Source organism: Myodes glareolus, chromosome 1, assembly GCF_982192425.1.
Source record: "Myodes glareolus chromosome 1, mMyoGla1.1, whole genome shotgun sequence".
Classification (NCBI taxonomy): Eukaryota; Metazoa; Chordata; class Mammalia; order Rodentia; family Cricetidae; genus Myodes; species Myodes glareolus.
In genome coordinates this window covers 35,998,723-36,024,707 of record NC_142026.1, presented here as the reverse complement: position 1 = coordinate 36,024,707, position 25,985 = coordinate 35,998,723, and the positions used below count along the sequence as shown (strand labels likewise).

The 25,985-nt window shown below is 48.4% G+C and overlaps 1 protein-coding gene across 1 annotated transcript; it reads right to left on the bottom strand.

Annotated features, from left to right (window-relative positions):
* Window positions 1-1,220: 1,220 nt before the first annotated feature.
* On the bottom strand, window positions 1,221-18,902 carry Gal3st2 (galactose-3-O-sulfotransferase 2). The gene is made up of 4 exons (XM_048441979.3): window positions 18,728-18,902; window positions 9,549-9,635; window positions 8,036-8,321; window positions 1,221-7,592 (listed from the first exon to the last, which is right to left on the bottom strand). The coding sequence occupies exons 1-4, from the start codon at window positions 18,754-18,756 to the stop codon at window positions 6,774-6,776; spliced, it is 1,221 nt and encodes a 406-aa protein (XP_048297936.1). The 5' UTR covers window positions 18,757-18,902; the 3' UTR covers window positions 1,221-6,773.
* Between the last annotated feature and the right edge of the window lie 7,083 nt (window positions 18,903-25,985).

Below are 25,985 nucleotides of genomic sequence, written 5' to 3'. Positions count from 1 at the left end.
AAGAGAGGAGAGGGGAGGGCATGGGAGGGGAGGAAGACAGTGGAGGGAGGAGGGGGAGGAGAGGGAAAGGAGGGAAGGGGAGAAGAGGAGGGAGGGGAGAAGAGGCAGAGAGGGAGGGATGGGAGGGAGGGGAAGGAAGGGGAGGGGAGGGGAGGGGAGGAAGAGAGTGGAGGGGGAGAGGGAAGAAAGGAAGGGAGGGAAGGGGAGAGGAGGAGGAAGGGAAGGAGAGGGGAGTGAAGGAGTAGAGGGGAGAAGAGGCAGAGAGAGAGAGGGATGGGAGGGAGAGGAGGGGAGGGGGAGGGGACAAGAAGAACGGAGAGGAAAACTAGACTTGGCATGGGCTTTTGAAACCTCAAAGCCCACCCTGAGTGACATGATGATGTACATTGGAACCTCCAGCTCACCCGTGCATGATTCAGAAAGTCATTCCTCCCTCCCCCCAACCCAGCCCACTCAGAGAGTCTCTGAACAAAGAAAAGGTGCCAAAAAGTCCAGTTCTGCATTCTTGGCAGCTGCTGCAGCTTCTTCCCCTGAAGTTGCCAGCCGCCCAAGTCCCCACCTAAGCCCTCCATTTCTGACCATACTTGGGCACAAACCCAGCTTGTGGTGGACACGTCATCACCCGTCTCCCACAACCCATAAAAATCTCCCTGCTTTCATTTGGCAAAAAGCACCTAATATTCAAATAACCAAATATTCAAATTAATGAGTCGTTCTCATTCAAACCACCACAGAGAATGTAAACCAAATGTTTTGAAAGGAAAAAAAAAAAAGTATTTACCAAATAGGGTCCTAAACGACCAGCTCAGAACAAGCAACAAAATGGATCAAGAGAGCTCTGAGTCCCAGAAAGAACTCACCAAAATCCGCCTGGAAAACCCGTGTTGCCAGTCCCTCACTCTCATCTAGCAATTCTTCTGGGTGAAAAGTGGATAATTCTCAGGGCCCCATGTCCAGGTTTCATAATTGCCAATATAAATCTCACGATTTTCACCTCAAATGACATAGTCTGGGGCTGGAAAGATGGGCCAGCAGTTAACAATCCCAGCTGCTCTTCCAGAGGACTCCAAGAACACCCACATGGCAGTTCACAACCATCTATAACTCCAGTTCAAGGGGACCCCTCGCCCTCTTCTGACCTTCTCAGACACCAGGTACACTGGTGTGCGCACAGACACACGTGCAGGCCAAACACCTGTACACATAAAATAAAATAAAACTTCTTAAAAAAGACTTGGTTTATTTTGGAGGCAGATACGAGTGACCACGCCTGAAGCACACAGATTTAGGATACCCCCAACTCCATGTTACAATGTGATAATAGCTTGATGAAACTTTTAGGGTGACAGTACAAAAGAAAAGTCATAAGTCATGGCACTTTTTGTGTTTGATCGAAACATTAGATAGGCAAGTTAAAGTGGAGCAATCTCTTCTGTCGCTTCTAGTCGATGACATACTGAGCCTTTGCGTTGGGAAAAGACAGGAGTCCATTAAAACCTTCTAAAGGGCCTGACCTGTTAGTCACAAGGCTGTTAGGTCAGACAGGAAGCTAAAGAGCAGCCAAGATAAAGTGTGATGAGGCACTAAAGCCGCAACTTTGGAACCTCTCTACCCACAGTTGAGGATCCTAACCTGTTCATCAGCAGAAGGTTAAGCCGAGGGTGTGGCTTCTTCTTTCGTGTAGAATTTGCATTCACTCTATGCTGTAATTGTTTGTTTTGTTTCATTTTACTTTTATTTTTTTGTTACTCTTTGGGGGCCTGCCACCCAGCTCCCAAATAAATTCACGGAGACTTATTCTTACTTATGAATGCCCAGCCTCAGCCTGGCTTGTTTCTAGCCAGTTTTTCTAACTTAAATTATCCCATTTCCCTTTAAAAACATTTTGCCTCTGAACTTTTTAATCTTGCTTTATTCTATATATCTTGCTTTCCTTCATACTCCATGGCTGACTGTGTGGTTGGGTGACTCGTCCCTGGTGTCCTCCTCTCCTTCTTCTTTTCTCTCTCCTCCCTCTTTTCTCCTCCTATTCTTTCTGCCTGGCAGCCCTGCCTATCCCTCTCCTGCCTAGCTATTGGCCATTCAGCTCTTTACCTGAGTGGAGCTCCCTAAAGAGTCAGAGAACTCAAAATTCTGCTGAAGGAAACTATGGGCTGTGTCTCCTGCTTTACCATTGCTAACAAAAGGACAATAACACATCCAACAGAAGCCCTGGAAGGGGAACCTGTTCTGGGATAATCTTTCTGTACCCTGTGAATATGTGTCTCTGTTTTGTCTCATCTGACTGGGGTGTCTTCTGATTGGTTTAATAAACAGCTGAATGGCCAATAGCTAGGCAGGAGAAACTAGGCAGGACTTCTAGGCAGAGATAGGAACTCTGTTTTAGAATCTAGCAGGGGTGTGGTTCACCAGGGAGACAGAAGGAGTCAGAGGTACAGAATGGAGGCAAGCAGATCTCTGTGAGTTCAAGGCCAACCTGGTCTACAGAGCATGTTCCAGGACAGCCAGGGCTACACAGAGAGACCCTGTTTTGAAAAACCAAAACCGAAAAAAAGATTACGTCTACAAGGCCTGTAACAAATTCTGATATATAGCAGAGCTGATATCTTTTCCTATCATGGTTCTTAGTAATAATGAAGGTGCACAAGGAAAGACAATTGTGTTAGAATTTTTTAGAGCACTATCTTGCTGCCCAATTCCTCCTGTGACTTTTCATTTACTTTTTCAAACTAAAACCTTGTACAATCATAAGACTTAAAATAAAATCTTTTCATGTCAGTATCCACAGATAGGAATTTTGATGACTTAGATACCGAATTAATCTTTCTTAAGAATTTAAGTTTTTTTTTAAAAAAAAAATAAAGTTTAAGCCAGATATGGTAGCACACTCCTTTCCCCCAGCACATGGAAGGCAGAGGCATGTAGATCTATGTAAATTTGAGGCCAGTCTGGTCTACACAGTGAGTTCTAGGTCAACCAGGGATACACAATGAGACAGTGCCCTCCCACCAAAAAAAAAAAAAGAAAGAAAGAAAGAAAGAATTAGAGGTAGCCACTCCAATGAAATTAAAACTAGATCAAACTGACCTAAAGAAAACCTAAAATTAAAGGATAGTGGTTTTTTTTTTCAATATTGTAAGTATAAATAGTCTAGAGTATAAGTAAATACAGGGGAAACATATACCCAACATACTATTTTTATTAATTATTTGGGAATTTCACACATTACACCTGATTACACCCAATTCCCACAACAAGCTTTGCCCCACCCCCCAAAAAAACAAAACAGCAAGTCCAATTTGTATTGCCCATACAGCCATACAGTCACGGGAGGCAGAGGCAGGCGGATGGACAAGAGCTAGTTCCAGGACAGGCTTCAAAGCCACAGAGAATCCCTGTCTCGAAAAACCAAAGAAAAGAAAGGAAGGAAGGAAGGAAGGAAGGAAGGAAGGAAGGAAGGAAGGAAGGAAGAGCAAAACAAGTTTGAACTCTGACCTCTAGACAAGGTGGAATGGACTCAGCACTGTGGGCCCTGACGTAAATAAACCTCTTAGAATGTAGTAAAACAGACCCTGGTTTCCACCACCCCAAGGCTCAGAATGTCATCAGTCAGGGACCTGAGGCCTATAGCAGGGATTTCCTCATTTTTCTAGAACTAGCATTTCCACCGATGTATTTTTTTTATTTATTTATAAAAATTTCCACTTCCTCCCCTCCTCCCAATTCCCTCCCACTCCCCCACTCCCTCTCCTCCTCCCTCTCCAGTCCTAAGAGCAGTCAGGGTTTCCTGCCCTGTGGGAAGTTCAAGTTCCTCCCCACTCCCTTCAGGTCTAGGAAGGTGAGCATCCAAACAGACTAGGATCTCAAAAAGCCAGTACATGCCCACGAAACAAGTCCCAGTGCCATTATCAATGGCTTCTCAGTCAGCTCCCATGTCAGTCACATTCAGAGAATCCGGTTTGATCACATGCTCGTTCAATCCCAGTTCAGCTGGACTTGGTGAGCTCTCCTTAGATCAGTCCCCTTGTATCAGTGGGTGAACGCTCCCCTCGCGTTCCTGACTTCCTTGTTCATGTTCTCTCTCCTTCTGCTCCTCATTTGGACCTTGGGGGCTCAGTCCAGTCCACGGATGTGTTTTTTATGTGTCTTAATTTATGACTTCCTTTGTTCTGGTACTATGAAAACTTCATCAAACTGTTACCAGGTAGGAATAGGAGTTCAAGGTAACCTAAACTGGTGTTCCAGGGCCATGATCACTCGCATTTGGCTCCAGAATAAACTATCTCTTATCTCCTCGAGGTGAGAGTTGTGTTTTAGCGTGAACAGAATAAATATAGAGTGCAGGACAGTGCCCATTATTGCTTCCTGTGTGTTGGTTCATTGATTAGACTTTGGGTAGAGCCTTTAATAAGAAATAAATATTACTTTGCTTAACTGATAACTTAATTTTTATGTCTAATCTAGGTATAGTTGTAAAAATAATGTATAAATGAAATGAAATCCATGTTTATAAAATTTTTAAATTAAGTCATAGAAACTCATGAATCATTCCTAAGTACAAAACAATGAAACATTAGTTGCTGACTGTAATTCAAGCACTCTTGGCTTTTTATATTCAAAGAAAATACTGTGTGTGTGTGTGTGTGTGTCTACCAACAAATATATCCTATTCTACACAAAGAACATTTTTCCTGAGAGAAAGCATATTTTCAAAGAAACAAAATATCTTCATGAATTGCTCACACACACACACATGTATATGAGACAATTGAAGGTTGTCTCATAAATTCAATTGTCACATATATATTTATATACATATCCATGTATATGAATGAAAGAAACAACTGAATGCTCTTTCTTCCTGAGTCTTTCTTGAAATTAAGGTTTCAGGGCTGGGGACACGGCTCGCTGTTAGATCACTTGCCTAGCACACTCAAGATTCTGGGATCAGTCTCCACAACTGACAAAAAGAAAGAGGATTAAGTCTGCTAAGAATGAAAAGTTCTAATTAAGGAACCAGAGAAACGGCTCAGAGGCTCAGAGCGCTTCCTGCTCTTCTAGAGAACCCAAGTTTATTAAGAATAATTCAATCCAAATTCAGAAGTTTGGTTTTGTTTTTGTTTGATTGGTTGGGTTTTTTGTTTGTTTGTTTGTTTGTTTGTGGTTTTCTGTTTTGTTCTGTTTTGAGACAGGATCTTGTTTTGTAGCCCTGGATGTCCTAGAACTCACTATGTTGTCCAGGATGATCTTGAACTCAGAAACCTGCTTGCCTCTGTCTCCCCAATGTTGGGATTAAAGGCCAGTGCCACCATGGCATTCTTGACTAACTCTGTTCGCTTTGGGAAAGTCATTTTTCAATTTACAATGTTCTTTTGGATTGATAAATTCATTGTACCATCTCTAAACTCATTGACAATTACTTTTCTTAAAGTGCCCCTATTAAATTGCTGTCCAAAGGTGATGCGGGAGAATTGTCTGTATTCTGTCAATCATATTTTAATAAAACGCTGATTGGCCAGGCAGGCAGTATAGGCGGGAAAACCAGACAGGAAGTAGAGGTGATGCAATGAGAACAGGAGAATTCTGGGAAGCAGGGAGGTCCCTCTGCCATTCCTGTGCAGACCACTGAAGAGACAGGATGTAACCTGCCCAGCTGAGAAAGGTACTGAGTCAGCCGTGTGGCTAACGTAGATAAGGATAATGGGGTAACATAAGTTATAAGAACTAATAAGTAGCCTGACCTAATGGGCCAATCAGTTTATAATCTTAAGGAGTCCTGTGTGTAATTTTCTTTGGGGCTTGCCGGTTGTAGGGTACCCCGGCGGGACAAATACCCCAACAAGCCGGCCCGTCATGTAACACAAAGGAGCATGGGCCCTCTTGCCCCGAGCTGGAGGCTCTGACACAGAAGAAAAGGCTCCACTCAGGCTCAACAAACACAGATCAAGCTGTGTAGGCTGAGCATGTGACAGTGGCAGCTTTCCCAAGACTCCGGGCACCTTGCTTTTCCCAGTCTACCTAGTGTTAGGCACCCCAAGTAACCAAGTTTCTCATCCTGCAAGAACTGGGGGCTGGGGACTTAGTATCTCCCCACACATGACAAAGTTGAGGCACCAAAAAAAAGTCCTTGAGAGACTATACACATGGGGTTTCCAAGGCAACCAAAGGTCCCTGGGACCCTCTGAGCACCGTTGTCAAGTACCACACGTTCTCCTTCGGGATTGTCCTGTGGGATGTTATAAAGTGGACCCACCTGTGTTCAGTTAACCAGTAACCTTCACGTCTCTCAGTCTACATTTTTCGTTCTTCAGAAAGCCAAAGATGGGAGGCCTCCTGTTCACCCAACTTCCCTGGGCCCACCTTTGAGTTGCTGCCTGCGCCCTCTATGCAAGCCTGGCTCTGGGACCAGTGCTGAATCCATGGGGCTAGAAACTCCCAGGAAGCCTTTCTGGGTCTCTTCATGGGTCCCCTGGCCACTGCCTAAGTCCCTGTGCTCCCCAAGGCTGATGTTCACCTGATGGCCCGTTTAGACTGACTCCTGCGGACAGATAGTTAAAGGGCACTAGCCTGTCCAGGACGTGTCTCTACAATGGGTGGGTTCAGCTAGAGTCCAGCTGTGCCTGTTGTCTTAGGTGTTGGGTCCTCTCCCCAGAGCTGAGGATGGGTGGATCTCTACACTGAGGTTTCACCCTGTTCTTCCCTTGGGAAAGGTAGGCTGGCGAGTCTAGGGCTCCCCGGGAAGCCTGGGGAGAAAGGGCCACTTAGCCAAACCCCTACTTTTTCCTCAACGGTATGTTCTTGGGAGGCTTGTCGGGAAACTGCAGCGAGTACAAGTGGGCCATGTATTGGAGCTCTGGCATCGCCATCCTCTGACAGAAGTGCAGTGTAGCGTTGTCCAGACCCTGCCTAAGATTGTAGCCCAGAATTTCAGCATCTCCGGACTGATAGGGGAGCAGATTCTGATCTTTTATCTGCGTCGTGTTCTTGGGCTCGGGGTCCTGAAGACACAGGGTGGTGAGCTCGCGACGCCTCGCCCGCAGCTGCGCCAGCTCTTCCCTGAGCTGGCGGGGGCTTACCTCCGCGTACAGCTGAGCCCAAAACGTGCGGTTGAAGTGCTGGTAGAGCTGCCAGTCCAGCTCGCACCAGCTCTTGGCACGTTCCTGGCTCTCTGGAGTCAAGCGCGAGATCGTACGCTGACTGCGTACGTTCAGCTTGAAGGATACCACGTCATCCAGCTGCCAGCGCAGCCGCCTGCGCAGCAGCACCAAGGACTCATCAAAGTAGTCCGCAATGAGCACCAGCTGGAACTGGCGCTCCACCTCCGAGAGGCACCTGTGAACGTAGCCCGCTTCAGCCTGAGCGTTGTTATCGAAGCCAAAGTCAAACCACATGTTGTTTCTTGCGTAGACATTTTTCAGGCCCACACTGACGTTGTAGTACTTCCACGGATCTGCCAGGAATTGGTCCAGGCTCTTGACTCTCCGGAAGGCAGGCGAATATTTCTTATAGTAGATGAAGGAAGACTCCAGCTGGAAAACTGGGTTTCGAATGATGGACAAGTAGAACGTGTCATTGGCCATGACTTTCTGCACCTATTTGGAGAAGGAGGAAGTGGTACCCCAAGAGTCCCGTGTTAGATGGACTATACAAAGTTCCCAACTCCCACCTGTCCCAACTCCTTTTCACACCACAGGAGCAAGTGCAACAGTTCAGGGGCAACAAAAGCCCAGTATGTTCTTCCAGAACCAGAAATTCGGGGATATGAGAGAGGGTTGAGGTGCCCTCAAGAAGACAGAGTTGGGGCTACGCGTCTCATGCCGAGAGCAATTACAGGCCACTGGCGGCTTGAAGAGAATGGCTTTGGCAGGATCTACAGGCAGGCTCCTCCACCCCTACAACTTCAGACGACTCCTCCACTGACTCTACACCCCACTCCACCCACCTCCACCCCTGCAAGCACCATGGTCACACACAACCAAAACTGCAGGTAAGGCAACCTCCAGCCCACCCGTTTTCCCGCCTCCACGTTTCCCACCTCGGGAAAGTTGAACCGCAAGTGGTTGCACATGACGTTGAAGTGATGATTCTGTGGGCCATTCTGCTCCATGCCCTCCACGTAAAAGTGTGCCACGAAAAGCCAGGGGTAACCCAGGTGGAACATAGAGTCCTTGGGCAGCGCCACGGACAGGTTGTGAGATTCCGAAAAGCGGTAGAGAATGTTGAGCATGGTACTGCTGGCTGTCTTATGCGTCTTGAGGAACATGATGTTGGTGACCGGTGGAGAGTCCCTGGAGGAGTTCTGAGCCTTGATCCTGAGCAGACTAGGAGAGACAGTGTAGGCCACCGTCATTAAAGGGGCCACACACCCCCAACAGCATCCCCCAAGTAGCACCTCTCAACATGGGATCCCTACATCGTCTCCTCTTGCTTTCTTCCGGTGCTGTGTCCCCACCCCGGCGCCACCACTCTGCAATCTTGAGGTTCGAGGGGGGTTTTCTGTGACAGCTATGATTTTCCCCTTGCAGCAAGATGTCCTCAACAGCTGTTCTTTCTGTGCTTTCTGTTCTCATACAAGCTATACAATCATACCTCAGACCCCAAGCATTCCCCTAGGCCCCAAAACCTGCTGTTGGTCTCCCAGGGCACAATGACTTCAGACAAGATCAATCAGCCTAACAAATGTCGGGATACACCCCGATGGCCTGGGTCACCAGGCAACTTCTTGTCTTTTTTTTTTTTTTTTATGTGCATTGGTGTTTGACCTGCATGTATGTCTGTCTGAGGGAGTCAGATCCACTGGAACTTGAGTTACAGACAGTCGTGAACTGTCATGTGGGTGCCGGGAATTGAACCCTGGTCTTCTGGAAAAGAAGCCAATGCTCTTTGAGGCGTCTCTCCAGTCCACAGCTTCTTGTGTTAATGTAGGCCAGTAAGATTGATGAGGATGGTGAGGAGCAGGATCCAGCGGATCTTGGGACAGTGTGTTTCCTCAGAGGACAGTTTACCCCTCGTCATACAAATCCAACCAGAGGATGCATGAAGGCCAGGAAAATAAGACCCTCCCAGAATCCTGGCCTGGGAGGCAGTTGGTTGTACAAGTGGGCATAAATGGCCATCCTCTGGATGATGTAGCCTTGGCAGGCAGGGGAGAGAGTGCTTTGGGACCTAGTGGCAAAGGAGTACAGTTGTGACCTCCCCACCCGAAAGCCATGCTAGAAGCCAAGCTGTTTTGTAGACTGGGAAGTAGTCTTCCCACGGCTCCCACTGTAGACTCAGGTCTGCTCAGTTTCCTTCCCAGTCCAGGCTGGCTAAGCCACGCCTGCTCCCCAGAGCTGTCTCAGAAGACTTCCAGGCAGGCTTGCAGCCATAGAATATAGGCCCAGGACAAGCATAGCTCAGCATTTTCTCCCAGAGAGGACGCCGAAGCTCTGTGAGAAAGTGAGCGCTGTTGTTCGTAAAGTAGGAAGGATGGGGTGTTGGCAGTGCTCTTGGCACTGCAGGGGAAGAGCGCAGCCTCCCAGAGTATAAGGCACCTGCGCAGAACTTACGGCGTAAACATTTTGATGTCCACATGCAGGAAGCCAGCCATCAGGAGCACGACCAGCACCAGGAAGAAGAGTGCCACGTGGAAGGACCTGTGGGCAGTAGCAGCTCAGTGTCGCTTGGATACGCAGCCCCACCCACTGCTCCACAAGAAACCCTGTAACAGCCTGCAAACCTGGAGCGGGGTACCCAGGCATGCTCATCTCTGATCACCTAGGGCTGAGGACTTCTCGGACCTCCCCGGCCCCTGAACTGCAAATGGGTGATTGCAGAGTAGATGCATGGACTGAGCCCCAGGCTAAGGCCCCACCTCCCTATAGGAAAGCCATAGTGCCATTTTAGGGTTGGTAAGAGACTTGACTCTAGAGGGGTTCCCAGGTGTCCATGGAGATGTCCCCAGCTAGTTCCTTGGGCAGTTGAGGCGAGGCAGCCTGAAGTGGCCCTGTCCTATAGCCACACTGATGAATATCTTGCATATCACCATAGAAGCTTCATCTGGTGATGTATGGAGATAGAGACAGAGACCCACATTGGAACACTGGACTGAACTCCCAAGGCCCAAATGAGGAGCAGAAGGAGGGAGAACATGAGCAAGGAAGTCAGGACCGCGAGGGGTGCGCCCACCCACTGAGACGGTGGGATTGATCTAATGGGAGCTCAAGGCCAGCTGGACTGGGACTGAAAAAGCATGGGATCAAACCAGACTCTCTGAATGTGGCTGACAATGAGGGCTGACTGAGAAGCCAAGGACAATGGCACTGGGTTTTGATCCTACTGCATGGACTGGTTTTGTGGGAGCCTAGTCTGTTTGGTTGCACAGCTTCCTGGACCTGGATGTAGTGGGGGGAGGACCTTGGACTTCCCACAGGACAGGGAACCCTGACTGCTCTTTGGACTGGAGGGGGACGGGATGGGGAGAGGAGGAGGGAAATGGGAGGTAGGGAGGAGGCAGAAATTTTTTAATAAAAAAAATTTTTTTTAAATTCTTAATAAAAAAGTAAAAAGAAAAACAAACAAACAAAAAACAAAAACAAAAAACAAAAAGCAAAACAACAACAACAAAAAAGAACACTAATGGGAACATCAGAATTAGTGTCCTGATGAGAAGACAGGCACAGAGCTTGCTTCCTCTCCCCACCCGACCCTATCCTGTGAGGACAAAAAGAGGTCTGTCTTCAGACCCAGGAACACACACACACACACACACACACACACACACACACACACTTCTTTCTCACAGTCTCTAGCTTCCAAAGCACCAGAAGGACTGCTCTTGCAGAAGCCTCGCTGCGTGGGGAGGGGCTACATCAGGCAGCTGGCTGGCAAGTGGACACCTTGGGACAGAGAGGGAGTGTGCTGGCATTCCACCCGCTGAAGCGGAAGCAGAAGCTTTTCGGAAGACTCGCTGCTGCTCTGCCGCTGACTGCCCCTCAAGCCAAATCACAGTGAAAAGTTTACTCAGGTGCCAGAGTTGCCGGGAGGGCAGGTCTCTGCTGGATCCTAATTCGTAGGCCTTGTCAACCCAGGACACAGAGATACTACATGAGGCACAGATACCTCAACCCAGGACATCTCTGGACAGGCAGTAGAATATTAGAAAACCATCTCTTCCTAACCTTGGAGATCTTGGTTTGGGGCTGTTTCCCTGCCTTCGTAGTCCTCCCTGCCTGTATACCTAGGATGTGTATTCACCTCTCAGTGAGCACACTGACTCGGCTGTGTTTGCTCCCTGAGGAGGCACCTGCTTCCTAGGTTCCCAAGCATCCCACTGGCTCCTCCTTTTCCTAGAAACAGGATCCTGCTGGGATTGTTGCACTTTCTGACAAACTGTGGTAGGACACATGGATAGTTACCAGTCCTCCGAGAGCTGTCTCTAGCACCTGCCTGGGCACAGGCATGGGCCCTTAGCTTTGTTGATGACGATATGAATCTCAGATGCTCCGTCTAAAAGGCTATACGATGTACTTGGTCACAGTTCCCATATGTAGAACAAACAGGTCCTGTCCTTTCCAGGGGGACCCTGTCTGATGACCTCTCTACCATGCATTCTTTGAGAGCAGACCCATGGTAGCTGGCAGGGAGGAACCCTGTAACATTACCCACTTCTCACCTCTATGTGAAAACCCACTAATATCCTGTGGTTTGAGGTTCAGTTATGGATCCTAATTTTCAGGTGTTTTGAGAAGGAGGAGGAGAAAAAAGTTGTTAAGAACCAGGTTAGTCTGGGACTTCCCCTGAAACCCTGGTGTATGGGAAAGAGTCCATTGTCTAAACATACTTGTAAAGATCAGTAATGACCTGAGGCCAGGACCTTACGGGGAGCTATGGCTTCAACTCAATTTTTCTCTTCTTTGAAGGACTATGGTTATTAGTCTCAATGCCATTGAGTGCTGATCTGTGGCACTTGGTGTTGTAGAATATTATTTTAAGATGTCTTACATTTGTTTATGCTGTGGAACATTTGTTGGATGCAAAGGTGTGTTGCATTCTTTTGTGTTGCATTTGCTTAACTCTGTGAAGCTCTGTTACTTTGCCTGTCTAAAACATCTGATGGTCTAATGAAGAGCTGAACAGTCAGTAATGAGGCAGGAGAAAGGATAGGTGGGGCTGGCAGACAGAATAAATAGAGAGGGAGTGGGAGAGATCAAGGTTTGAAGAAACAAGGGGCCAGCCACTCAGCCAGCCACAGACTAAGAGTGAAAAAAAGAAAGAAAGAAAGAGAGAGAGAGAGAGAGAGAGAGAGAGAGAGAGAGAAGGAAGGAAAGAAGAAAGGAAGAAAGGAAGAAAGCCTATAAGCCCCAAGGTAAAAGGTAGATGAGATTATTTGAGGAAAGCTGGCTAGATATTGACCTCATGAGGCCCAGTGTAACTTCCTAAGCCTAACTTGAATTTGGTGAGGCCCAGTTTAATTTCCTGAACCTAACTTGAATTTGGTGAGACCCAGTATAACTTCCTGAGCCTAACTCAGCACAGCCCGACCTAGGCCCACCTCTGCCCAGCCACTGCTGACGTGGAAGGGTATTATTGGCCCTTATACCTCACTCCACCTCACCCCATTCCAAGACTTCCACCCACTACCTCAGCCCTATATAAGTTCCTGCCCTGATGCAATGAAGTGAGATCCTGCTTACACAGACTCCTAGCTCAGTGTGTGTTTCTCATCGGTGGCCAGGGGGGACATCTGGGTCATTTGACACTCACCATCTCGCTCAGTCCCAGAGAGAGACTGGCAGAACGGGCTCTGTCTCAGCCCTATCTGCTGGAGAATCCGGCGGCTAGAAACAAGCCAAGCTAAGGTCAGACATTTATAAGTAATAATAAACCTCCATGTGTGTTTATTTGGGAGGTGGGTGGCAGGCCCCCAAAGAGCAAAGAGTAAAAAAAAATCAACAACAACTTGGTGTACTGAGATACCCTATGTTCCCTCTGTGCAACACTGCTGATATCTTCTTGCTGGTGTTATCCTGTTATATGATAAACTTTTGCTGACTCTGTCCAATTTTCCCCTACAAACAATACGTAAGATGCTACACTTCTTAATAAACTTGCTTTATTAAGTTTATCCATCAGGTTATGGAAGATCTTGTGCTTCCAACTTTCCTGCCTTCTTTATTTTCTCATTCCCAGGCATTCCCCGGGTCACCGAAGAATGACCGGTCCAGGCTGAGTTTGTATACAAGGCAGGACCTAGCAAGATCATACATTCCACAGGCCAGAAAGAATTTGCTGGCATGGATATGAAGAACCGGGGCTTTATTGCTTTATTAAGCTGTTGCCTACTTGACCAGGGAGGAGATAGGTCTCATCTCACAGGACACAGTTCCTCTAATCATATTGTCAACACGAATCTCCTCTGTCTTATGTTTCAACACTTACCTAGGTTCCCCTTCTAAGGGCTCACCACTTGAGCTGTCCTGGGTACCAGCTATTCTCTGATCTTTTCCTACCAGGACATTTAGAACCGTAGCAGCAGGAACAGATGGCACACATCCTTGTGGGCTCCAATTTGAGGCTTTAGGCTGTGTATCTTTTGCAGGATATGTACAACAGTGGCCCCCTGCTGTACACGGCCTGGGTTGATGTGTCACAGTGGCCAAAGCTCAAAATGGGTGTGGAAAGGCAGCTGAGAAGCTTCTGTATGGTACTCTGAGACAAGTAAGTGCCTCACTGTACCTGCTAGAATTTGGGCATCTGTCCTGGCCTGCCCTAGGGATCGTGACAGGATATGTCCTCATCTGCAGCCACTAAGAGCATCTCCTATGCACATTCACTACACATTCCCTTTAAAAGGTGGGCCTTACCCACCGCCCGTCTCTCTCTCTCTCTCTCTCTCTCTCTCTCTCTCTCTCTCTCTCTCTCTCTCTCTCTCTCTTTCTTCTTCTTCTTCTTCTTCTTCTTCTTCTTCTTCTTCTTCTTCTTCTTCTTCTTTTCTCTCTCCCTCCCTCTCTCTCTCTCTCTCCCTCTCTCTCACACACGAGCTCTCTCTCTCACAGTACCCACCACCCTAAGCCTCTGTCTCCCAGGTGAGTCCGTCTGTGTCCTAGCTGCATATGGGGCTACAAGATCCTCCTGGTTGCAGTTAAAAGGCTTTTGTTGAAATGTCTGTCCTACCTGCTACTGACTGCCTTTCTCCGGTCTTTGTCATCTTCTTCACTAACCTACCAAGCTCATCTTCAACTTTCCTAGTCCAGGCCTAGAGTCAGCCATCTCTCTCCAAGGAGCACTGGACACGTCTGGCAGGAAACAGTTCTTAGGGATCCTAGTCTGAGGGCTAAGGATGCTTGTTGCTCCAAGAGGGCCAGATCTTCCAGGCCTTCTGCATAGATCAAGCCGGGGCTCCACATATGACAGAAACCCTCCTGAGGCTACTCCTACATGCCTGATTCAGGGACTACAGCCATTAACTGAGCTTCTTCCAGTCCAAATTATTTGTCTCCTGTCTTTCACACCCTCAGTGGGGTTCCCAAAGACACAAGCCATGATAAATGTGGCCATTCCATGATGACATTGTCTACTTACTATACCTGTACCGAAGAACACAAAAAACCCCTTAGGATCCCAGGGCAGCACCACTACCCAATGCCCACCTCGCTGTGCCATTCAAAGCTCTACCCTAGCCAGGATGGGACATGTCACCTCTGCTGTGTATCAGCCATGTCTCCAACACTCCCAGGAAGTCTGTATAGACAAAGAGTTCAGGAGCTACCCTGAGAAGGAAACTAGACAGACATCATAACCACACTGGGCCAAAATTGGCCAAATGTCCTCAGTTTCAGGGTTCTCTCTCTGCCAGATGAGCAGGGTTGACAGAGAGGCAGGGGGGAAACAGAAAGGAGCAATGAGGCTGTGGAGTCTCTACTGAAGATTCCTCATGAGTTAGAGGGTCTTCCCAAGCCTTCCCAACGTAGGCACCACCTCAAGTTAAAAGCTTTTGAGTCATTGCGGTTACCACTCCCTGAGGAGTTAGCTGCATGGCAGTAAACGGCTTACAGGCTTATATAGTTAGGGCATAATGAGAGTATGTTATATGGTTATATAATGTTATATAGTTATAGTATGACTTCCACTTGGTAAGAACAGGGAGATAGCAATAGCTCACCTTCTGTTCTCCCCGCAGCCATCACTTTGGTCCTACACGTAAAAATCCTTCCTTAAACACACTGCCTTTTACTGGCCTCCTCTCGGATTCATAAACTTTCAGTGCCCACTAACCACCTGTCTTGGAGTTTGCTAGGAATGCATCTGTACAGGGACAGCCCATGATCCAGGGCTCCCAAACCACAAGCTGAAGAGGGTTCCAAGCCTACCACCTGCCCCTGCCTCAACACAGCTCACAACCCTTCACACGCCCTCCCTGCCTGAGCTGGGGCCCCGCGCAGTCATAGTCCAAGACCCGAGACCCAGCCCAGTCCTCTATGTGAGGACAAATAGGAACTTCAATGTTTTAAAATAAATCTTGATTTTTTCGTGTGCAGAAAGCAAAAGGAACTTTTTCCTTCTTTCTCAGAGCATTGACTTAAACGTACCACTGGGATCAGAGCACACCTTTTAATCCCAGTCTAGACGTGGTCACAGGTGCCAGTATAAAGGGATCTTGTGATCCAATTGCCTCACTACCAAAGAAGGTACAGAGCCCCTCTGAACATCAAAGATGTCACCTTATCTGCTGCTCAATCACCCAAGCCAAGCTTGGGAAATTTTAACAAATAGATTAGTTGGACCAGTGTAAATGGAGACGATACTTTTGTTTCCCGGCCACCCACACCCGAGTAATCACACAAAAACTTTATTAATTACACTATTGTTTGGCCAATGGCTCAGGCATATTCCTAGCTAGCTCTTACATCTTAAATTAACCCGTTTCTATTATTTTATATTTTACCATGAGGTTCATGGTTTGTTACTTCACATCTTGCTTCTTGGGCAACTACATGACATCTATCTGACTCTGCCTTCTTTCTCCTTGCATTCAATTTAGTTTTCCCCCCTAGCTATAGTCTGCCCTGCCATAGGCCAAAGCAAGCTTCTTTATTAACCAATGGTAATAAAACATATTCATATCATACAGGGGGGACATCCCACATCATAACAAAGGAGGTTTGCTGCCTGGAGAAAACAGTCTCCAGAATGTCCTACTTTCCTTCTCCAGTGGAATATTCCAGTTCCCTTTCCCAGTGTAGCTGTCAGGCTCTGGTGAGCTACCAGGGCAAGCAATACTTTATGGGGAATGACTCAAATTATCAAATCTTTTTATCTAAGCACCTGGTCCCACCATCCTTCCCCAGCCTTTACTGGAAAGAAAGTCTAAGGCCACAACTCTCATAGATCCCAACACGATTCAGAGAGAAACCGTAGTCACAGCATCTTCCTGCAGAGCCCAGAGAACAGGGCTGGGCTAGCCCCTGCTGGTGGCTGAGCCCTGCGTGACAAGGGTTACTCCCAGAAGCAACAAACACTCTGTGGTCCTGGGAGTATTAGAAAACTTGTACAGTTCTTCCAGTCTGGCCCACCTAGATGCTCTGGTGGTAAGCCCTGCACAGTCTGAGACCCCTAGGCAGAGAGGCAAGCAGCAAAGCTACTTGTAAGAATGTGTGCACCACACCCCTTCCCAGATGCCAGACCTCTGCTCTTCTCAACTGTGGCACCTCTAACCCACCTTCAACCTATCCAGTCCAGGCCTTGGGGGTAACCTGACCTCTACCCACCAGTATAGGAGGTGAGACCAGCCTAGGACCCCCTGGAGACCCAGAGCATGCACCACTGGCCAGTGATCCAGAAAGGTGGGCATCCCTAGACTAGAGAGCTTCAGGTGTCACACACAAACACCTTCTAAATAATAGACAAGTAGAGCTGTGGGCAATAGGAACAGCCTCTGAAATCTGCTTCCTTTCAGTTTCTTGATCCACAAATGACATGGAAACTCCAAGGACTGTCCTTCCTACTGTAATGGGCCTCGGACTTTCAACAGGTCAGGGTGCCTTGCCCTCTCTTAAGATTGGAGGGGGGTGAAGGGGGGAAGTATAGAGGGAGTGGGAGGTGAGGGAGGGGAGGGGAGGAAGTGGGAATTTGGATTGGTATTTTTTTTAAAGTAATAAAAAAATAAAAAAGAAGTTAGAGCTCATGGGCCAAGCAGTGCTTTAATTAATATTACCCCCCTCTCCTCCATGTCTTCCCTACCTCCCACACCTCACTGCACCTTGGCCTAGCTCTCAGCCAGCCAGGTTCTGAGGACGCAGGCCTACAATATGGTCAGGTGGCCTCCACAAGCAAAACCGTATACCACCTACTTGGGAACTAGCCATTCGTCTCTAGGGCCTGTTTGAATCACAACGCAAGCTTTTCTGTGGTTCCTGGAAAGGACTGTTGAGCTGCCTGCAGGCTGTGCTGTGTGCTCCAGGGTCCCAGCTTTGTGAGCTGTCACCCGTGCTGAGGTAGGCTTTGGTGTGGCAGCTGTCTCTGGGTCACTTCTGCTCCTGTAAATAAACTCTCCCGTATCCCTGCAATAACTTCCTGTAATTCCAATACAACTTATAGGTCCACCACACTGGACTTTGGCAAGGTACCTGTATTTTGATGTGTCATAGGCTCCCTTTCTGGGGTGAGTAGATAGGTATGTGGTGTCTCCCCAGGAAAAGTTTGTCGCACCACAGGCATATGACACCACACTCGGCCTCAGTTCTCACCCCACCCACATGTGGCAGACTGTACCCAAATACCCTTACTTTACCCACTATTCTTCAAAGCCAGCTTCCAAACTGGGATCCAACAGCTGGTCTCAAGTGACAGCTGACCACAAGGACACATAGACTCCATGGCTACATCACACACACGCACACACCCATGGAGATACATACTATCCACAAGGTCACGCAGGTCTCCATCGGAAGCTCTGTCCCTGAAGGAAACTTCCCCTGAGCTCAACACTCTAGGCGCACAGGTTTTCAGAAGGCCTTCCACCATCAGACTCGGGTCCCAAGAGGCATCAGGAACCTGGAAATGCCCCTAAGCCAAGGGTTGCCCTGAAGTTTACAGAGGTTTGTGCCTTACCCCTCACTAACTAGGAAACCACCGAGCCTATTCTTTACAATATGCCATCAATATCCCTGAGAAAGGGGGGTGACGTGATTCAGAGCAGAGGCCAACTCTCTCTCTCTACAGTTGTGAATGAGGGGACTCTGCCAGGGGCCCACAGCCCAGACATTCTTACAAAAACCAGGGTCCCAGCCATGGGGCAGGACAGAAGTCATTTAACCAAGCTAAAAAGTCCCTGACCCCTGTGCCTTCCCACCAAAATCTCCAGCCCAAATAACCCAGGCAAGCTCCATACCTCTGTGCTCAGAGTGCAGCTTTCTCATGCAGGGGCTTCCCAAACTACAAAACGCTCTCCTGTCTGAAGTGAAACTGGGTCTGGGGTATAATTCTATGGTTGAAGGCTTGCTTCAACCACAAGCCGAAGGTGAAATCCCTGGGTTTAATCCTCAGTATCACAAAAAATTTTTTAAAAAATGACAGGAAATCTAAAAAGACTGATTTCAAGAAAGTGTCTGCACTGATTTCCCCAAATCCAAGTCAATTTCCTTTCAAAGACAGAAAACCGTCAACATATTTTGTCAGCTTCTTGAACTATTCTAGAAAGAAAACAAATGTCCCCCTACGCTGACCACCTAAAGCCATGCCACCTTACCTCTGTGTGCCTCCCAGGACGAACAGCATCCTGGCTCAGAGCCTCCAAAAGAGATGGGCAGGGAAGCGGTGGTCAAGACCTCCCACTGCCTTTAGTATGAGACAGCCCACTCTCAGCATGCCAGGCAGGACAGAGCCTCAGTGGAAACTGAACTTAAATCCTTAAGAAGCTCACCTGCTGGCTCAGGTGCCACCCCAGGCCCCACCCTCTACTCCCCACCCCCACCCCAGTGACCTGGCTTAACTGCTGTAACCTAAAGAGGAATCAGACTTCCCCTAAACTCAGAAGGGAACGCTGGCCCCTCCCTCACTAGGCTTCCTCCTCCTCCTCCTCTTTCTTCACCTCCTCCTCCTGTATCACTAGGTGGGGCCCTGGCAGCTGGGATATCTGTCTGACCTAGGAGGATTTCCTTGTTCAGGTTCACATTTTCTCCTCCCCCCAACACACACCTTCCATGTTAATCCTCCCAGAGTGGTCTTGGAGGAAGCTGCCCCAGTGGTGATGGACTTTTGGGGGTGTCTAGGCACACATTCCCTAATTCTTGAGGGTAATAGAGATCTGGGAATGGGCCAATCATTCTGCAGATGTATGATCAAACATCAGAAGTATTTTCTTCTTCAAAGCTCTCTTCATACTAAGAGGAAAGAGCCTTTAAAAAAAATCTTGGAGTAAAAAGGAAGCTTTGAAAGAGGTCAGTGATGTAGGAAATGAATACATTTTAATCCCAGCACTCAGGAGGCACAGACAGTTCCTGCATGGTAGCCTTTAATCCAAGCACTTGGGAGACAGAGACCTATGTAAGTTCAAGGCCAGGCAGGGTTATATACATAGTGAGATTATATCTCAGAATTACTTACTAAGTTAATGAAAATTCTGAGAAATTATCTTACTTAACACTTAAGAGGTAACTCCAAGTCAGGCAGTGGTGACACATGCCTTTGATCCCAGCACTCGGGAGGCAGAGGATCTCTGTGAGTTCAAGACCAGTCTGGTCTATAGAGGGAGTTCCAGGCCAGGGCTATATAGAGAATCCTTGTCTCAAAAAAACAAACAACAACAAAAAAAGAGGTAAGTCCACGTGGACAACATCCTATACAAGCTGACAATATGAAGCCCCACAGAGAGCCACAGCAACACATGGTAGTGACCCTGACCCTGTCATCCATGGCTAGCTCTGGTTCTTGACCTATGAGAAAACCTTGCCCTTCTCGTGTGCCTTTAGACATCAGAACACTGGACACCCTGCCTCCTTGCTTTGGTCAGTGACATGCCACTGTACGCCAGGGTAGGATGGATGCTCAGAAGCCAATACCTTGGGACCTTTCCCACCCAGAGGGCCAGAAGAACACAAGCTCCAGAGATACTGTCTTGCTTACTGTTCCATTGCTGTGAGAAGACACCATGGTGAAGGCAACTTATAAAAGGAAACATTTAATTGGGGGTTTTCTCAGAGTTTCAGAGGGTGAGTCCATGATCATCATGGCGGGGAGGATGGCTGCAGGCAGGCTGCAGGCAGGTAGGCACTGTGCTGGAGTATAAACTGTGAGCTTACATCTGATTCACAAGATGGAGGCAGAGAGAGGGAGGGACAGAGGGAGTGAAAGGGAGAGAAGGAGGGAGGAGGAATGGAGGGAGGGAAGGAGAGACTGGGCTTGGTATTGGCTTTTAAATCTCAAAGTCCACCCTGAATGACGTACCTCCTCCAACAAGGCCACACTTCCTAATCTTTACCAAATGGTTCCACCAACTGAGGACCAAGCATTTAAATATTTGAGCTTATGGGGATGTTCTCATTCAAACTACCATACATGCTCGTGTAGATTCAGAGAGATCAGAGAGACTGAGAAAGGCGGCTGTTAGCCCCCTCCACTGAGGGTCTTGCCCTCAGCATAGCAGCTCCTATTCAGTTACCAGTGTGTTCAGTTGCTAATAAGAGCTAGAGGCCTCCAAAAGTGTGTTGTCTCGAGAAGCAGTGGCTGGGGCATCTTGGCTGAGAAACTGGAGTGTAGATATGGTGGTTTGAATAGGAATAACCCCCACAGGCTCATATGTCTGAACATTTGGTCATCAGGGAGTAGTGCGACTTGACAGGGATTAGAAATCATGACCTTGTTGGAGAAAGTATGTCACTGGGGCTGTGCTTTGGGGTCTAAACACTCAAGCCAGGCCCAGTGTCATTCTCTCGTCCTGCTGCCTGCCAATCGAATGTAGAACTCTCACCTACCTCTCCAGCACCGTATCTGCCTGCATGCTGCCCTGATTCCCACCATAACAGTAATGGACACAACCTCTGAAACTGTAAGTCAGTCCCAATTACTGTTTTCCTTTATAAGAGTTGCTGTGGTCACCATGTCTCTTCACAGCAACAGAACACTGGCTAAGAGGTAAAGAAGAGATGTCACCACCAAGGAGGGCAACACCTGAGCTGGCAAGATGGAACCCAGACAGACCAGACAAAATATCATCTTAGTGATGGAGAGACAACTGCAGCAGAAGCAAGGTGACTTTCAGACCATTGCTAGAATGGATAGCAAATAAGTAGCCATATTGACAATCTGGAGAAAACATCACAGAACCTGATGACCCAGGCTGGGATAGAACTTGAAGGCACAAACAAGATCCCTGCCACACAGAAGAGTGAGGCCTGCTGCTGACTCACAGATACCTAGAACATTGTTTTCTCAAGCCAAGAGAAAAACCAAATGGCTTCATTCATCTAAGTACTATAAATAATTAGAACTTATAAAGAATTGTAACTAACTATAATTATTTATAGTAGTTACTTATTGTTCTGTTTTGTTTCTTGAGGCAGGCTCTTTGTGTAGTCCTGGTTGCCCTGGAACTCACTCCCTTTGTAGACCAGGCTGGCCTTGAACTCAGAGATCCAGCTGCCTCTGCCTCCCAAGTGCTGGGAGCAACAGTAGCAACAGCAGCACCCAGACAGGGACTTGAAGGCACAAAGACTTCACAAAGCATGCCTTCTTCTCACAGCTTACACAGTTAGTTTATAAAGTTAGTTCATCCCCTTCCCCTCCCAGTTTTTCAGACTTAAGTGCTTTCACGCCCTGATACATTATCTCCTAATTATTAAATGCTGAATTAATTATTAAATGGTGGTTCCTGGAAGAGAAAAAAAAAGTGGAGCCCTCATCACAGTCCTTTAACAACCTTCTCCACTGGGGCCAAGAGCTAGACATAATCCTCTAAGGCCAGTACACATCCCAGAGCTTAAAGTACAAGGGTCTGGCAATTAGCTCTCCAAGCTGATAACAGATGAGTCTGCAGATGCGTGGTACTGGCTTCACCAGGATGTTCTCTGCCCCACACCTCACCTCCCCCACATTCCACTCCGGAAATGGTAAGGGTTGCTCCACCGTAGGAGAGGAGCTCACGGATCCTCCCGTCCCAGCTACACAGGATTCAACCAGAGACATAATGGATTGCAGTGAACCTCATGCACCCCTAAAACATCTCAGATAGTTTAGCTGCTCTACAGTGACAGACAGTGGCCCAGAAGGCAGAAAACTGTCCAGGACACATGTCATCAGGTCCCCAAATTAGCACCCTTCTTCAAGGCTGGGGTCCCAGTTCTCTGGATTCTCACTGACTTACAGGGGCTGAGCAGGAGGAAGAGGCCATCTACCTTCATGCCCCTGAGGAAAGACAGGACATCGTGACATAGTGTGGAGCCGTGACCCCCTAGTCACAGGTTCCTCCAGAATCTGGAGGGGATGGCCAGTCACACAGAAGGCACAGTCTCCTGTGACCAAGAGGCTCTACTGAGGCAGAGTCTGTGGCCTCTAGCCCTTCTCTAAAGTCTCAAAGGCTCAGGAATATGGCAGCTTAGAGCATCAAAAATTACTGTGTCTAGTGGAGCATGACCTGACCCAGAAGACAAAGGAATCTGCAAGTGGCCTTGCTAGCCCATGAGATGTATTGTATGAGACAGCTCCATCTCCCTAGGGTACTGCCTTCTCACAGACCAATTCTGCTAATGTGCTAGGCACAAAGTCTGTGCCTCCCCGCAGCCAGACCCACAGGTAGCATGGGAAGAGTGCCACTCAAGGCTGGTCAAGCCCATTAATTTGCCTCTCTAGTTGGTGCTGCCTGGTCATCTGGCATCGAGCCCGGTTTTACCTGATGTGCCAGAGAACAAAGGATCAGTTCTTCACATCCCAGGCCACGGTTGGAGGACAAAGAGTCTACCTGTCAAACAGAAGGCAAGGGCAGCCATTGGCCAGGTCAGTGGGACCTACAGTAGAGAGGGCTCCGGTCCAGCGACTCCCGCCAATACATACCTTGCCAGTCCAGGGGGGTTTAGTGAGAATCAATAGGAGGATCCATCTGGCTGCCCCTGGCTTTCCACTTTACCAGAGCCAGAGGCAAATCTTCATGTGTTACCTGAAATGTGTCCTGCTACCCATACCCCATCTCCCCCCACCGCCCCAAAGACCTCAGGGTCACATAACCAAGACTGTTGTAGCTCTGGCAAACACACTGCCTATAAACTAAGGCGGTATCTGGCAGCCACACATTCTATAAAGAGAAACCCAACATCTAAGGCCAATATAAACACCTGTTTATATTCCTACTGAATGAGGGCCAACAGGGAAAGACTGCTGCAGTTCCGTAGAAAAGGGCTAGCCAGGATCCAGGGAGACCAACCGTGAAATGGCCCGTGTGCACCAGGTCAGACCAGGCTCCCAGCACAGGTCACATTCAGGCCTCATCCAAGCGTTAGTCAAGTCTAACTTATTCACTGTCCTTCTTTTCTACTAGCCTGCCTGCCATATGCTGTTCTAGAGCCTAACAGTGAGTCATATACTTACCGGGTAATAGCCTCTGATCATGAATTGAGACTTGTTGTACTGGCCATGAGCCCCTAGCCATAAAGATGTAGCCCCAGTTTGACAATTCCACTCTGCCTACAGAAACCATATGCTCAGGTATCAAAAACAAACCACCCTGGGGGCTGGAGAGATAGCTCAACGGTTAAGAGCATTTGACTAACCTCCCAGAGGTTCTGAGTTCAATTCCCAGCAACCACATGGTGGCTCACAACCATCTATAATGGGGTCAGATTCCTTCTTCTGGTGTACATGAAGACAGAGCACTCAATACATAAAATACATGAATAAATAAATCTATTTAAAAACCTGTGTGTGTGTGTGTGTGTATTCCGTTCCAATCCACCTGCAGAAACAATATGCCCAGGTATTGAAAACAAACCACTCCCATTTCCTCTTTTCGTGTGTGTGTGTGTGTGCGCGCGCGCGCGCGAGCGTGTTTGTAAGCATGTGTGTCCCACCCCCTCTAAGCATGCTCAACCTTCATCCCAGGGAAAGGTTGGGGCCACTCACTGCTCCAATAAAGCAGCCTTGTCTTGTTGAGATGGAGTCTATGTCTCTGCCTCTTCTCACTGCGCTCCCAGGACACTGAATCTAGGGACGGACAGGAAGGTGTCCATGAGTGTAAGGCAGTAGCCACTCATGCATGTCTCCAGCAGGACATGCCTTGGGCTGTCCTTAGACCTGAGGCAGGAATGTGCAGAAACGTCAAGGAGCACTTTGCAGGGGCAGAACCTGGCCCTAACCAGCGATAAACGGTCATGCTGAGGGAAAACACAGCTACCTCAGGCTGCCTGCACATTTTTAAGAAAAAAAGACACCAGGCTCAGAGATGAGACACCCCACCAGGAGGGAGCGCATCAGGGCACAGGTCTGTGACTCCGGAGTGGTAGCCCCCTCCAGCGATGCTTGCTCTCTGCAGAGGGGTTCTCTTCTAATGCCTGTGGGTCACTTACCCACCCAGGCTTTGGGATTCCAGACAGTTAGCAATGGGAGGTTGCCACCAAGATACCGAGAACAAGAGCAGAGGTCCTCTGCATCCCCTATGTCCAGGGACAGGGGCTGGTTCAGGGTGGCCACTACTGGATAGGGGTGTTGGGTCCAGTGAGCACAACCCCCACTGGTAAGGTCTCCATACCCATAGCCATACAAGGCACTGGATGCTGACCACCTTCATGGGACATCTGTCCTTCTACTTCTGTGAAGCACACTGCTCTGGAAGACCATACAGCCCCTTGTAGTCCTGGCCAGGGCCGGCCCATGCCCCAGCCATCTTTCCGAGGACTGAGACCGCTAGGTCGGGTTCTCTGGGCAGCTGCTGGCCCCGGCTGTGCTCCTCCCACTGTCGTGATTAGGTAAGCAGGGCTCATATTCCAACAGCTCAGACATCTCCAGGTGAAACCCTAAACTTTTAATCCAGACACAATAGGCCCTCCCAGTTTGTACACTAGAGACTTCCTGTGTGCAGTGGAATGGGAGGAGTCAGCTATTTGGTCCTCCGTCCTTGTGTTTTAAGACAGGATCTCGCTACGGAGCTCTGGCTGGCTTGGAACTCTCTGATTTAGAGATCGGCCTGCCTCTGCCTCCTGAACGCCAGATTAAAAGCAAGCACCACTCCACCCAGCTCTCTCCCACAGGGGGGTTGTCATCTTCTGACGATCATCTAATGCTTCTTCCTGAGTTGAGGTGTTAGGGGACAGCTGTGCCAGAGGCCTGAGGTTTCTCAAGGAATCTGACTGGCACGCTCTTGACCAAGGACACTGGGCCAGCAAACCACGATGGGTTGGGGTGTGCCTCCTATATACCCAGAGTAGGTTCAGGATATTCCCTGTCCTTGGTGACTGTAGTCTGCAGTGAGCAGACTCAGAAGCAAGTTCATTTTCCAGCTAGCTTTCAACACGGGTAGAACTCGCTGCTCCCTTGTTTGAGCAGTCAGTGCTAACACAACCCTGGATAGCTTGTCTTCCGGGCACATAATGCTACACCAGTCATACTATATTTCATTGACTCTTAGATGCCACTCATGTCAAAATGTACTGCCTTAAGACACAAAAGAAAACAGCTGTAGCGGTTCTAAGAAGTGGCCCTTCCCCAGGGACGGAAGATTCAAAGGGAACATCACATAGCTACTCAAGAGGAGAAAACGACAACCCCTTGGCCCACCCCTCACCCTGTGAACGCCACAAATAAACGCCCAGCAGGAGCAAGAGTAAGGTTGGCACTAACCAGAAGGGCTTAGCATACACCTGCTTTGGGACCCCACATTCACTGGACCTATTTGAACCACGCTAAAGGGCAGGGCGGCTGCAGCCTCTTCCTCCTCAAATACCCACCACCACCACCACGTTTACTTCCCAATCCACATGTGAAGACATACTGGGAACCCAGAGAGCACCAAATGTGCAGAGGGG

Excerpts from the sequence above, each read along its gene's own strand:
- Gal3st2 (XM_048441979.3), bottom strand. The coding sequence starts at position 18,756 with ATGCTGTTCGTCCTGGGAGGCACACAGAG. Across the intron at positions 9,636-18,727 it reads GTCCTGGGAGGCACACAGAG|GTCCTTCCACGTGGCACTCT; the intron begins GTAAGGTGGCAT and ends TACTGCCCACAG. Across the intron at positions 7,593-8,035 it reads TGCGGTTCAACTTTCCCGAG|GTGCAGAAAGTCATGGCCAA; the intron begins GTGGGAAACGTG and ends TTCTCCAAATAG.